This window comes from Hoplias malabaricus, chromosome 2 (genome assembly GCF_029633855.1).
Source record: "Hoplias malabaricus isolate fHopMal1 chromosome 2, fHopMal1.hap1, whole genome shotgun sequence".
Taxonomy (NCBI): domain Eukaryota; kingdom Metazoa; phylum Chordata; class Actinopteri; order Characiformes; family Erythrinidae; genus Hoplias; species Hoplias malabaricus.
Genome location: NC_089801.1, coordinates 63,893,464 through 63,906,360, shown reverse-complemented (window position 1 = coordinate 63,906,360; position 12,897 = coordinate 63,893,464). Strand labels below are relative to the sequence as shown.

The window sequence follows — 12,897 nt, the reverse complement described above, 5'->3', positions numbered from 1 at the left end:
AACTGCTCACACACACTCCTGGCACTGGGCACGTGCAGGAATGTGCTGAAATGAGCGCGAGCAGCAGTGCGGACAGTGATAATCCAGCGCGTGGGGAAGCGCGCGCAGGTCCCACCGCGCTCTGATCGGGATTACGGCGCGCGCGTTTGGATGAACAGAACCCGAGGACATTCAGACCCCAGGTAAGCCCCCACTATCATCACACTTTTCTCGGTTCATCTATTTTTCTTTTTCTTTTCTCTCAGTTTATCTGTTCTCTTTTTTTCCCTATCTTCCCTATTCCCCCTTCTTTCCCTGTCTTCTACGTTAGTCTTTTTTCTCTTTCGCTTCACAATCCATCTCCGCTTTCTCTTAGTTCACTTCTCTCTCTCTCTCTCTCTCTCTCTCTCTGCGCCCGTTTGGAGGTTATTGTGCACACTCACAACGTCTTGAGTGAGTGAACAGAGAAGTGTGCTGGGGCAGTTGAAATGAAAAGGCCCGCTCGCGGGAGCAGCTGGACATGAATATACATTAGTAATTCTATGCTTTCGAGGTTTCTATGCTAATTTAACAGTGTCGATGCTATTTCCTATGGTGTGTCAACACTGCAAAGTATTAAGTCAACAATGTAAATTCAATGCTAATCGAACACATTAAATTGAGAAATAGGGCAGCACAGTGGTGCAGCAGGGATCAGTCACACAGCTCCAGCCCAGTAATCAATTAGCCGTTGATTCAACGTTGAAATAACGTAATGACTGCCGTCTAATCAACGTTCTCTTAAGGTTGAAAATGAAAGTTGAAAAGACGTCCAAACACAGACATTGAAAAGACGACTATTAGACGTATTTTGGACGTCCATTGACGTTATTAATTGGTCCCGAAATAAATTACTTGTATAAAACGCGTTTTGGACGTCCACTGACGTTATCGATTGGTCACCACTTAACTAACTTATTAAGATGGATTTTAGACGTCCATTGACGTTTAAAATATAAGACTACTTTTAGACCTATTTTGAACGTCCAGGGACGTTCCTTGTTTACTGGTAGGGACCTGGAGGTTGTGGGTTCGAGTCCCGCTTCGGGTGACTGTCTTTGAGGAGTTGGTGTGTTCTCCCTGTGTCCGCATTGGTTTCCTCCGGGTGCTCCGGTTTCCTCCCACGGTCCAAAAACACATGTTGGTGGGTGGATTGTTGACTGAAAAGTGTCCGTGTGTGTGAGTGAATGTGTGAGTGAAAAATTGAGATATAATTTTGACACATTTATATGTTACTACAACATAGTAGATTCTAGATTAATTAAACACTGGAGCTCATAGAGCAAATTCAGCATAGTAGCTGCTAGTTGTTATGCTAAATGAACACTATTTGTTCTATGGTAAACATAAAATTTGCCTTTCTCTAATTTAACACTAAATTATATATTTCTATGATGAAAGAGATACCTTCTACACAATTTCATGTAGAAATGTGTCTATGCTAATTCAACGCTGTAGATGTTTGTTATGCTAATTCAGCAGCGTAAATTCGTTTTTTAGGATGATGTAGATGATTGAACACCGTATATAGTTTTCTATGGACTCTGTAAATGCTTGTTATACAGGTACACCAGTGGGGATGCTAATTAAGCTCCCTTTTACCTCAGTAATATTATTTCCGCTGCGACGGTTGTAGTGTTAATTCACGTCCTGCTGGATTCATAATTAAACCCTGTAGCAGTTCGTTCAGCCTTGCTAATCCATTCATTCATTCATTCATTCATTTCTGTGCGGCTTTAATTCACCGCTGGGGGGTTATTTTGCTGCTGCTGCGAGTCTGAGAGCCAGGGAGGTGTGTTGTAGATCCTCATCTGAACTTTACAGCGGCAGAAATACCGAGAGGAACCTGATTGAGAGAATGTAGCTCCACAGGTCTGAGCTCCTCTCGCAGATTCACGGTCAGACGCATTCGTCCGGAGGTGGACATTAGACCTTAGGCTCAGAGCGGGGTTTCTTCTTTCTGAAGACACTTAGCGGTGTGCTGTGTTTGGCTGAGGGCTGGCACTGTGTGAAACAACGAGGGATGAGTTTCTCCTCCGAGACTGGCGCTGTTTCTGAGGGGAAATATAACCCGGTGAGAGAACATGAGCCCGTGAGGCGAGTATCCACAGCTTCTGTTTCTTCATGCCACACACTTTGTGTCCGTTTAAGGCTTTTTTGAAGGCTATGTGCTTGTGGTTCGTTGTTTAGATAGGAATTAAGACGCACTTGCATTTCTAAACGTCCTTCATCTGTCAGAAAAGCCATTCATTTGAAATGATTGAGATTTTAGATTCAAAAATTGCAGCCAGGTTAATAATACTCAACTTCTCTGGAGGTGTGTGCTGATCCAATCAACAACACACTGTTGTTTACGACCACACCCCTGATTTTCTGCATTAGTTTGGCACATGTGGTCACTGAGATGGACAGAGAGAGTTGTATCTGTTGACTGGGGCGTGGGGACATCACCTGGACTTTCATTAATTTGTCGAGACTTACCATTAAGTTTTTTATTAGTATTACTAGCTTAACCTTAACTTTAACCCTTTATTAAAACAACTCTTCATCCTCAAATGTAAGGATCACATTGTGGGGACGTGCTGGTGTTTCCCAAAAGGAAGACAAGTCCCCAAATATCAGTGTGTAAACAGTTTTTGGTCCCCACAATGAGATATATGCCTGGTATACACACACACACACCACACACACAGAGAGAGATACACAGGGCAGCCAGAGCCTCCTCCACTAAATCACAACAGTGACTAACGCTGCATGGATAGCAGGTACAATCTGTGCAGTGGGTGTTTTTTGAACTCGCACTTCTCTCTAAATCTGTCTAATTCCCTCTGATTCTTTCTCTCTCTCTCTCTCTCTCTCTCTCTCTCTCTCTCTCTCTCTCTCTCTCCACAGCATCCAAGAGTCCAAACTGTGACAACAGCCCGTGGGCGTCCAAGACTACTGACGTGTCCCTTCTCCATCCCTTCTGCACTCATTCTTATCCTTCCACTCCTCACACCCTCGGACTTTGCTCCCTGGCTCTGTATCTCTCTGTTCCCTCTTGGTTCAGAAATGGAGCCGGGGGCAAGATCTGGATGGGAGGGGTCCCTTCAGGAGACCTTTAACACAACTGGAACTCTGGGAACTACACCAGCGCAGAGGATGTCTGGACTCTTGGGGAATTTCTCGTCAAACGTCTCTGACCAGAGCATGCCGTTCCAGGGCGGCAGCACCATGGTAACTGCGGTCATATCGCTGACCGTTTTCATTGTGGGCCTCATCGGGAACACACTGGCCATATACGTGGTCCTCCGTTACGCCAAGATGAAAACGGTCACCAACATCTACATACTAAACTTGGCGGTGGCTGATGAACTCTACATCCTGGGTCTTCCCTTCCTGACCACGCAGAACGTGCTCTCGTACTGGCCGTTCGGATCCTTCCTGTGCCGGGTCGTCATGACCGCGGACTCTCTGAACCAGTTCACCAGTATCTTCTGCCTCACAGTCATGAGCATTGACCGCTACCTAGCTGTGGTGCACCCCATCCGCTCCACCAGGTGGCGCCGGCCCAGAGTAGCCAAAGCCGTGAGTGCAGCGGTGTGGGGCATTTCTTTCGTGGTGGTTCTGCCCGTGGTCATCTTCTCCGACGTTCAGGACACATTCTACTCCTGCAACATGAGCTGGCCAGAGCCGCGGGACATCTGGTCCATGGCCTTCATCCTCTACACGGCCATACTCGGATTCTTTGGCCCCCTGCTGGTCATATGCATGTGCTACCTGCTTATCATCGTCAAGGTGAGGTGTCTTTTGATAACTTTGATCTTTTTTCTGTTTTTTTCTCTTGAATGTTTCAGTCATGTTGTTTATTGTCTGTTTTTAGTGCTTGTTGTGTTTTTAAGCTAGGGTAGTACACATCACACTTGCTAATAACGAGGTAGCTGGGGAGGAAGTGTATAGCAATGTACAAAACTGTAACAGAAACACATTCTGTATTCTGTTAAGGTATGGCAATTTATGTGGTAACAAGCACTGTGTCCAAAACTGTGCCCTGATCACTATATAGTGCACTATTTTGGTGTTTAATCATTTTTGTAGTAGTGTCTGAAAACATTTTTTGGTGCAATGCAATCCCACAATGCTCTGCAAAAAGTAGTGTAGAATCCATGTATGCAATGGCACTTTTCCACTGCATGGAACCTACATGACTCTACTCTACTCTATTTGGCTCGACTCTTTTGTTTTTCCACTGGCCAAATCTGGTCCTGTTTCCTGGAACCAGGTAACTTTTCAGTCCCAGCTCGCTCCGTGTCCTTACCGAGTCGAGTAGGTACTAAACCCTGCAGAGTGCTGATTGGCCAGAGCCATGTCAATCACCACAAAATGCAGAGCTCATTCAAATCCAGCACAAACCACAGCTTGTAAAATGTCTAAAGTTACAGCAGCTTTCACATTTATTTTTTTCGGATTCACAATGGCAGCTCGTAACTTTGCCTCGAGGGGTTTTGAAGAGGTTTAAATACTCCTTGGGCTGGTGGCTGACGATAATTTCCAGTAAAAATAGAACGAGCAGCAAGTAACTGATCTGTGAGAACTGGGGCGCTGAGCCGTGTTCAGTCCAAAGAACAAAACTCGTGAAATAAAAAAACCACAAACGAATACACAATGAGTAAACAGCGTGTATTTTACCACCGCTGTTGTGGTTTTTAAAGCCAGTGAGTCCTGTTAGAGACAGGGTTTCATAATATCACCGGCTCCATTTCACGGAGGGAGCCCTGCCAGTGCAGAAGCAACAAAGCAAGCAGAGCTGTGTTGTGTCGAGTCGTGTAGAGCCGGACCCATGCAGTAGAAAAGAGACATTAGTGGATAGCAGATACCCATAATCCATTGCGCTGTTTGGTATAACCCACCTAAGGTAGTGCCCAAAATCATTCAATACCCTCTTGAACTTTGTTCCCTATTATTGTGCACTGTGTAGTGAGTAATGTAGGGAATAAAGAGTAGGGAGCCATTAGAGAAGTGGCTCTTACTGGTTCGATACCCAGGACCAATAGAACAATAGGGAGTTTAGATTGAAGGAACAGTGCAGTCTCCTCCCTCAACATCCACAGCTGAAGTGCCCTTGGGCAAGGAACCCAACCCCTACTGATACCCAGGTGAAGCTGGCTGCAGATCTCCCTGGAGGTGTGTGTATTTGCATGTGTGTGTGTGTGTGTGTGCAGGCTTACTATCCCAAACTTGAGAGTGACTTGGTGAGGGAAAGAAATTGTTCACAGGTGTGAGTATGTGAGTGACTGGGTGAATATCAGAAACTGTCCACAGGTGTGAGTGTGTGAGTGACTTTGTGAGTGTGTGTGACTGGGTGAATATCTGAAATTGTCGACAGGTGTGAGTGACTGGGTGAGTGTGAGTAACTGGGTGAATATCTGAAACTCTCCACAGCTGTGAGTGACTGGGTGAGTGTGTGTGACTGGGTGAATATCTGAAACTGTCAACAGGTGTGAGTGACTGGGTGAGTGTGAGTAACTGGGTGAATATCTGAAACTCTCCACAGGTGTGAGTGACTGGGTGAGTGTGTGTGACTGGGTGAGTGTGTGTAACTGAGTGAATATCTGAAACTGTCGACAGGCATGAGTGAATGGGTGAGTGTGAATGACTGGGTGAATATCTGAAACTCTCCACAGGTGTGAGTGACTGGGTGAGTGTGTGTGACTGGGTGAATATCTGAAACTGTCAACAGGTGTGAGCGACTGGGTGAGTGTGTGTGACTGGGTGAATATCTGAAACTCTCCACAGGTGTGAGTGACTGGGTGAGTGTGTGTGACTGGGTGAATATCTGAAACTGTCAACAGGTGTGAGCGACTGGGTGAGTGTGTGTGACTGGGTGAATATCTGAAACTCTCCACAGGTGTGAGTGACTGGGTGAGTGTGTGTAACTGAGTGAATATCTGAAACTGTCGACAGGCATGAGTGAATGGGTGAGTGTGAGTGACTGGGTGAATATCTGAAACTCTCCACAGGTGTGAGTGACTGGGTGAGTGTGTGTGACTGAGTTAATATCTGAAACTGTCGACAGGTATGAGTGAATGGGTGAGTGTGAGTGACTGGGTGAATATCTGAAACTCTCCACAGGTGTGAGTGACTGGGTGAGTGTGTGTGACTGAGTTAATATCTGAAACTGTCGACAGGTATGAGTGAATGGGTGAGTGTGAGTGACTGGGTGAATATCTGAAACTCTTCACAGGAGTGTCTGGGTGAGTGTGTGAAACTGTCCACAAGTGTGTGTGTGTGTGTGAGATTGTCTGGGTGAGTGTGTGATTGTCTGGGTTAGTGTGTGAAACTGTCCACAAGTGTGAGTGACTGGGTGAGTGTGTGAAACTGTCCATAGGTGTGAGTGACTGGTTGAGTGTGTGAAACTGTCCACAGGTGCGAGTGAGTGTGTGAGGGTGTGAGTGACTGGGTGTGAGTACAATGCCCTGGATTGGCTGGTGTCCTGTCCATTTTCTGAGACCCAGGTGAAGTGGGAGTGATATTTATCTTGTGAGAGTGCTGTGCGTCTGCTCCTAGCCCCTGTCCCATAGTGCAGCAGTGCAGTGTGGGTGTATAAACATTGTGTAGAGCTACAGACCCCTTCAGGACACTGAAGAACAGTACAGACGTGTGCAGATAGAGTCAGGACCACCGCCATAAGCACAGGTATCTTTTGAGCCACTGTCTTATCAGCTTGACTTAAAGCAACAGTAGGTAGTATTTTTACATTAAAAGTACAGCTTCAAAATTATTGTGATGCTCCACAGAGCTGTAATAGGGAGAACAGAGCCTCTGCCATTGCTACTCTAGACTCAGCCCTTCAGAAACTGCACTATGTAACTTATAGAGGACGGTAGCAAAAGACCTCTCGCACTCCCCATTCCTTGATTCCCACTGAACCTGAATTACACTCTGTAACTGTAGGGGAAGCCCAGGAGCAAAAATACCAACTTTTCCCCAGTGTTCCTTTAACTTCTGTATACAAGAAATACACCACACCATAAACATGACCCCCTAATTAATAAAGGGTATTGTTTGATTGAAGGTGAAGTCGTCCGGAGCGCGTGCAGGATTCACCAAGCGGAGGCGCTCTGAGCGGAAGGTGACCCGGATGGTGGTGGTGATCGTGGTGGTCTTCGTGCTCTGCTGGCTGCCGTTCTTCATCATCAACATTGTCAACCTCATCGTCATCCTCCCGGAGAACAGCCTGATGGTGGGCGTTTACTTCTTCGCCGTCATTCTGTCGTACGCCAACAGCTGCGCCAACCCCTTCCTCTACGGCTTCCTCTCGGACAACTTCAAGCAGAGTTTCCGGAAGGTGCTGTGTGTGCGGAAAGCCAACGGCATCGAGGATGGGGACCCCAGCGTCCCGCGCACGGAGAAAACCACCACACACGACTTCGTCCTGCCGCCAAGAAATAACGACTACAACGGACACGTGCAGAGCTGCCAGGTAACACAACACAACAACAACTACTCAGCATAACTTACTGTGTGTGTGTGTGTGTGTGTGTGTGTGTGTGTGTGTGTGTATACATATACAACTGTGCAAAGTCAGATTGTACACTTTACTTATTTAACATTCTCTCAAAGCCATCCCTAAGTTTTAAATATTTCTAGACATTTTTCTAGATCTAATTGAATCCGCACAAAAAAAATTAAAAGGAAGAAATCAAGTGAAAAATATAACTATTAAATGCAGAGACTCATAACAACCACGCCACAGTCACCATCAAATAAGCAGCAGTTAATACATGTATCTTTAAGGGATAGGAGAGAATTAAGCTCCAGATTAGCTTCATATCTGACCACATCCTCCACTGTTTGTGTCCATCCTACTGGTGTGAGAACAACTCAAGCCTATGGGTCTGAAAGGATGGGGAGCAGTTAAGGAGCCCACACCGAGAAAAGAAAAAAGACACAAAAGAAGACCCTTTGTACCAGACGGAGGAGTCTACATCTGTAATAATAAAAAGGTGATTATGTCATTATTGTCATAAAAGAACATAGTTTACCTCTCCATTAAACCCATCACACACACATATATTTATAAGCGCAGCAGGCATCCATCCCAGCACCCTGAGAGCTGTTAGTGGTGAGGGGCCTCAGCTCAAAGGCACCTCAGCCGTGGATGTTAAGGGAGGATACAGCACTGTTCCTCAACTCCAATCATCCAGTTTTTTCCAGCCTCTCGAGGGCTTCCAATCAACGAACTTACAATCAGAAGACCACGGCTGCCCCCAACCCGAAGGCTTATAAAGTGCAGCGATCCCTTCCAACTTCTAAGACTGAACCTTTGAGGAGTGTAAAAGTGTCCCTGCAGGCGCCCGAAAACACTTCAGTCTGACACTACACACTGAGATGTGATATTTCATTTCACTGTCGAGTTTGAAGAGTTGTGTAGTGTACAATGTCTTCAGAAAATCTGAAATGAAACATCTGAAGTGTGGTCTCTGACTTTTGCACAGCACTGTATCTGTCGGCGCAGTATTAAGTTGTATACCTTTTTCTGTCTGGGCCCTGTTTTGGACTCAGCTTGTGTTTTGCACACGTTTTGCCTTGGTTTGCGATGTGTAGAGTATCACTATAGTCACAGCCTGAAGGCGTTTTTACTGTGTGTGTGTGTGTGTGTGTGTGTGTGTGTGTCTGTGTATTCTCATAAACTGGTAACGTGCCCTTATTTAGAGTGCTGTTATCAGATGCAACGCTCCATGGTAAAGGTCATGCTAACTCAGGCACTTTAGTTTGACGTGTCGTTCACTGCGGCGTAAATTTCCCGGCAGTTAGAGTGACTCCACGCTGACTCTATGAAGGGGGGCCACGGGTTAAACACTGTGTTTATCACCAGCGCTCATTACATGAAACTCTTTTAAAGGTGCCGTCCTTATTTTGGAAAACTAAACATTTTTCAAAAAACAACAAAAAAAACAAAACAAACAAAAAAAACAAAAACAAAGCTAGTGATCCCCAAAAAACCCCCATCTCATTTACAAATACCACCTTAGTCTGACTAAAGCAAGCAGCCACAGCACTAGAACACTACAACATCCAACATCCACTGGAGCTAAGTCTACCCACCTCCAAAAGTTACACAGTTCTGTTTCTGCAGTGCTGAGCCTGGATTAGCAAGGACAGAGTCTCTATTCTCTCAGTTACAGCTCTGTGGAGCATCACAGTGACATTGAAGCTGTAATTTTAATGTAAAAATATTACCTACTGTTGCTTTAAGGACATTAGGTCGATGGTGCTGATGTTTTCACATGAATAATTTCCCCTTGCTGTGACATCATAACCATGATTCAAGTCCAAAAGAGCTGTTTTTTATGGCTGTTTCTTTATATGGTCTGGGGAGTGAAGGGTCTGTCTTCAAACTCATGAATTATAGAAAGCAAGGTAATTACATTTTTCAGAATGAGGATAAGACCCCTGCCAAGTTGGCGTCATTTAATAAACCTTGAGCGGAGAGGCCGGATCAGTTTTATGAATTCGTTTTCGTAGTCGAGGCTGGGGAAAACTGAGGATATTGGGAGGTAATAGTCATCGACAGGTGCGAAATTGGCCAGAGGCAATCGAGTACAAGCCCACTGGAGCATGGACGAGTCCCGGCACTGACCCTCCCAGGAGCGCAGCCTTTGACAGACACAGGAACGAAGAGGCCGAGGTAACACCACTTGACGACAGACGTGGACAGTAATCAACATGTTATTCTCAAAGCCTCAGTTGTTCCGGCCACAAACACCAAAAACCTAACCACAGCTCGGCTGGACTCCATAGGCGTGTAATATTGACTTATTTTTGCTGTTTCAGATCATTTAAGGTGGAAATGTCTCCTAACCCAGTAAACAATTAGCCGTTGATTCAACGTTGAAATAACGTAATGACTGCCGTCTAATCAACGTTCTCTTAAGGTTGAAATTGAAAGTTGAAAAGACGTCCAAACACAGACATTGAAAAGACGACTATTAGACGTATTTTGGACGTCCGTTGACGTTATTAATTGGTCCCGAAATAAATTACTTGTATAAAACGTCCACTGACGTTATCGATTGGTCACCACTTAACTAACTTATTAAGATGGATTTTGGACGTCAATTGACGTTTAAAATCTGTCCTTGACGGACAGACTACTTTTAGACCTATTTTGAACGTCCAGGGACGTTCCTTGTTTACTGGGAACTCTGGAGACGGCTTACTGTATTAGCGACAGAGCTACAAAACTAAACAGCTCGAATTACAAATGACTTTCTGTGGCTATTCAAACAATGAATAAAAAAAATCCACCTTAAAAGACACGGCGCTCCAGAACGTAAACAAACTACGTTTCCCCACAAACGTAGACTTCCCCTTTAAGAGGGCGTCAGGGATTCGCCAGAGGGTGAGTTAGAATCAGAACTGAAGCGCAGTCGGTCTGGTGCGTTAGCATTAGCATATATAGCTATTGTGTCATACCGACCGGCCATTTTAAAATCCCGGCTTGGATCCTAGTCTGGATTCGAAGACCTCTGCACTAGGTGTTCCATTGCTCCACAGTTTATTGCAGGGTTGGCTTTATACCCCTCTAGCCAACACTTGGCCTTAAGCCTGGGCTGTCTCAGGCTCATGTGCAGCGTGTGTATGGTCTCGTGGATTGTAAATGAACATTGCATTTTCCCATACAGAGTTAACTGAGTTTGTACCATTGGCTGATCTAGAGCAGAGGAACAGCAGATTGGAAGATGCCCCCTCACTGTTTCTGAGCGACTGGGGGAGGCGTGGTGGAGGCAGAGGGCTTTTATATCTCGCTCTTGTTGTGGTGAAGTACACAGCTCATAGCCACAACAAACGACAGCAGAACTGATAAGTGAAGTCAGCATTGCCACCAGCCCTGACCCTGTTTCTCAGAGATAAGGCCTCTGAGTCCACTCTTGTTCTGGAGTCCAGTCGATTGGGCGGAGGAGGGCCGTGTTCCAGGTGCTGGATTAGGACTCTGTCTTCACTGGAATCCAAAGAGACTTTCAGGGTGTGATGGGAATGAAGTCTCCAGTGCCCTGTGGTTTTCTAGTCCTGCTCCAGAGCGTTCTGTCCTGTTTAGACCAGTTCAGAGAAGCGGATGTTTCACATTTGTTTCTCTTCACAGTAACTCAGAGCTGAAGGCGAACACTGGGGGGCGGATATGGGCTGGGGGTTAGGGGGCGCTGTTAGGGGACCCCGACTTTTTAGGAACTTCAGAGCACATGAGACACAGCATGGAACTGTTAACTAGAACCTGGTGTGTGACAGAGTGTGTGTGTGTGTGTGGGAGGGGGGTGAATGAGAGAGAAATATTTGTGTGGGGGTGTATGTGTTTGTGAGTGTTTGAGAGAGAGAGAGAGAGAGAGAGAGAGAGAGAGTTTTTGTGAAAGTGATTGTGTTTATGGAGCAGTGTGTGTGTGAGAGAGAGAGAGAGAGAGAGAGAGAATGACAGTGAGTACATATGAGTTGTGAAGTACGTATGTGAAATTTTCAGAATTGTGTGTGTGTGTGTGTGTGCCACCGTATGTATTTGTAGGGGTGTGTGTGTCTTTGTGAAAGTGATTATTTTTATGGGAGTGGGTGTGTGTGTGTGTGTGAGAGATGATGTATTTATTGGGGGGTATGTGTTTGTGAGAGTGTTCGTGTTTGTGGGAGTGTGTTCTGAGATTGTGAAAGTGATGATTGTGTTCATGGGAATATATGTGTGTTTTTGAGTGTGTGAACGTGTGTGTGTGTGTGAGAGAGAGAGAGAGAGAGAAGGTCAGTGTGGGAGAAGTGAGGAACGCAGAGATGGAACGGTTTTTTAAAAGTAATAAATTCTTGGTCTTCGTCTAAAAAACAAATCCCAGTCATTCAACACTCTCTCTCTCTCTCTCTCTCTCTCTCTCTCTCTCTCTCTCTCTCTCTCTCTCTCTCTCTCTCTCTCTGTCTCTCTCTCTTTCCACTCATTAAATCTACCTCTATTCATCTGTCCTCTGCTCTATGCTTCTCTCTTCACCTATCTTCTCTTTCCATCCACTCCTCCCTTCTGCCCTCTGTTTTGTCCTCTCCGCTGTTGTTCAGAAATGTACCTCAGAGCTGAGAGAGAGAGAGAGAGAGAGAGAGAGAGAGAGAGAGAGAGAGAGAGAGAGAGAGAGAGAGAGAGAGAGAGAGAGAGAACGAGAACGAACTCCCTATAGATCGCGTGGAATGTAGAGGATTACGCAGTGTTTGGACTCCAGCAGCCAATCTTGGTTATACACTCTGTTCCACTTCTAGTATCAGCACACACACACACAGAAGGACTTGCTGACCCACTCGAGAAGAGTAATGCTATGCATTATCATGGTCCTAAACACATGTTCTGTGTGAATGAGGGTCCCTGCTGACCCACTCTTATTGCACAAAAAATAATAGGACCACTTCCTTTAGGGAAGAATTAAAGACATGTTATTTATCCCCGTAAGTGTGTGTGTGTGAGAGAGAGGTGGTTCATTTAATCTGATTTTATCTCAGAGAAGTAGTATATAGAATTAAGAATTGAAGATTATAATATGTATAATATAAGCACACACACACACACACACTAAAAACTGCTGTGTCAGATCTAGTCATACAGGCACAACACACACTAACACACCACCACCACGTCAGTGTCACTGCAGCGCTGAGAACAATTCACCACCACATCACACCTGCTCTGTGTGGGGCTAAGGCTTCACATCCCCATCCTTTCAGACCCATAGCATTGACCTGTGCTTTGGACTTTTTTTTTTAAGATTTGGACTTGATGGGCTTTTCTAGGGCCCCATTTATTCCATTTTATTTTTCCCCAGTTTTATTTTCTTTGGATTTTTTTCCCTTTAAAGTAACATTAAGCAAAGCTACTCGAGTCCTACC

General features: G+C 45.4%; 1 protein-coding gene across 4 annotated transcripts in view; it reads left to right on the top strand.

Moving 5' to 3' along the window:
* The window catches only part of LOC136686803 (somatostatin receptor type 5), a 28,961-nt gene continuing 16,064 nt past the window's right edge, over nucleotides 1-12,897 (top strand). Inside the window, exons 1-4 of one of the 4 annotated variants that reach the window (XM_066660794.1) lie at nucleotides 1,088-1,162; nucleotides 1,883-2,092; nucleotides 2,911-3,795; nucleotides 7,073-7,480. In XM_066660794.1, coding sequence (XP_066516891.1) covers nucleotides 2,042-2,092; nucleotides 2,911-3,795; nucleotides 7,073-7,480 — 1,344 coding nt within the window. In that variant the 5' untranslated portion in view covers nucleotides 1,088-1,162; nucleotides 1,883-2,041. Of the gene's footprint in view, nucleotides 183-1,087; nucleotides 1,163-1,850; nucleotides 2,093-2,910; nucleotides 3,796-7,072; nucleotides 7,481-12,897 lie in introns of those variants that run through there. The other 3 variants (XM_066660796.1, XM_066660795.1, XM_066660793.1) reach the window with 3 other exon arrangements.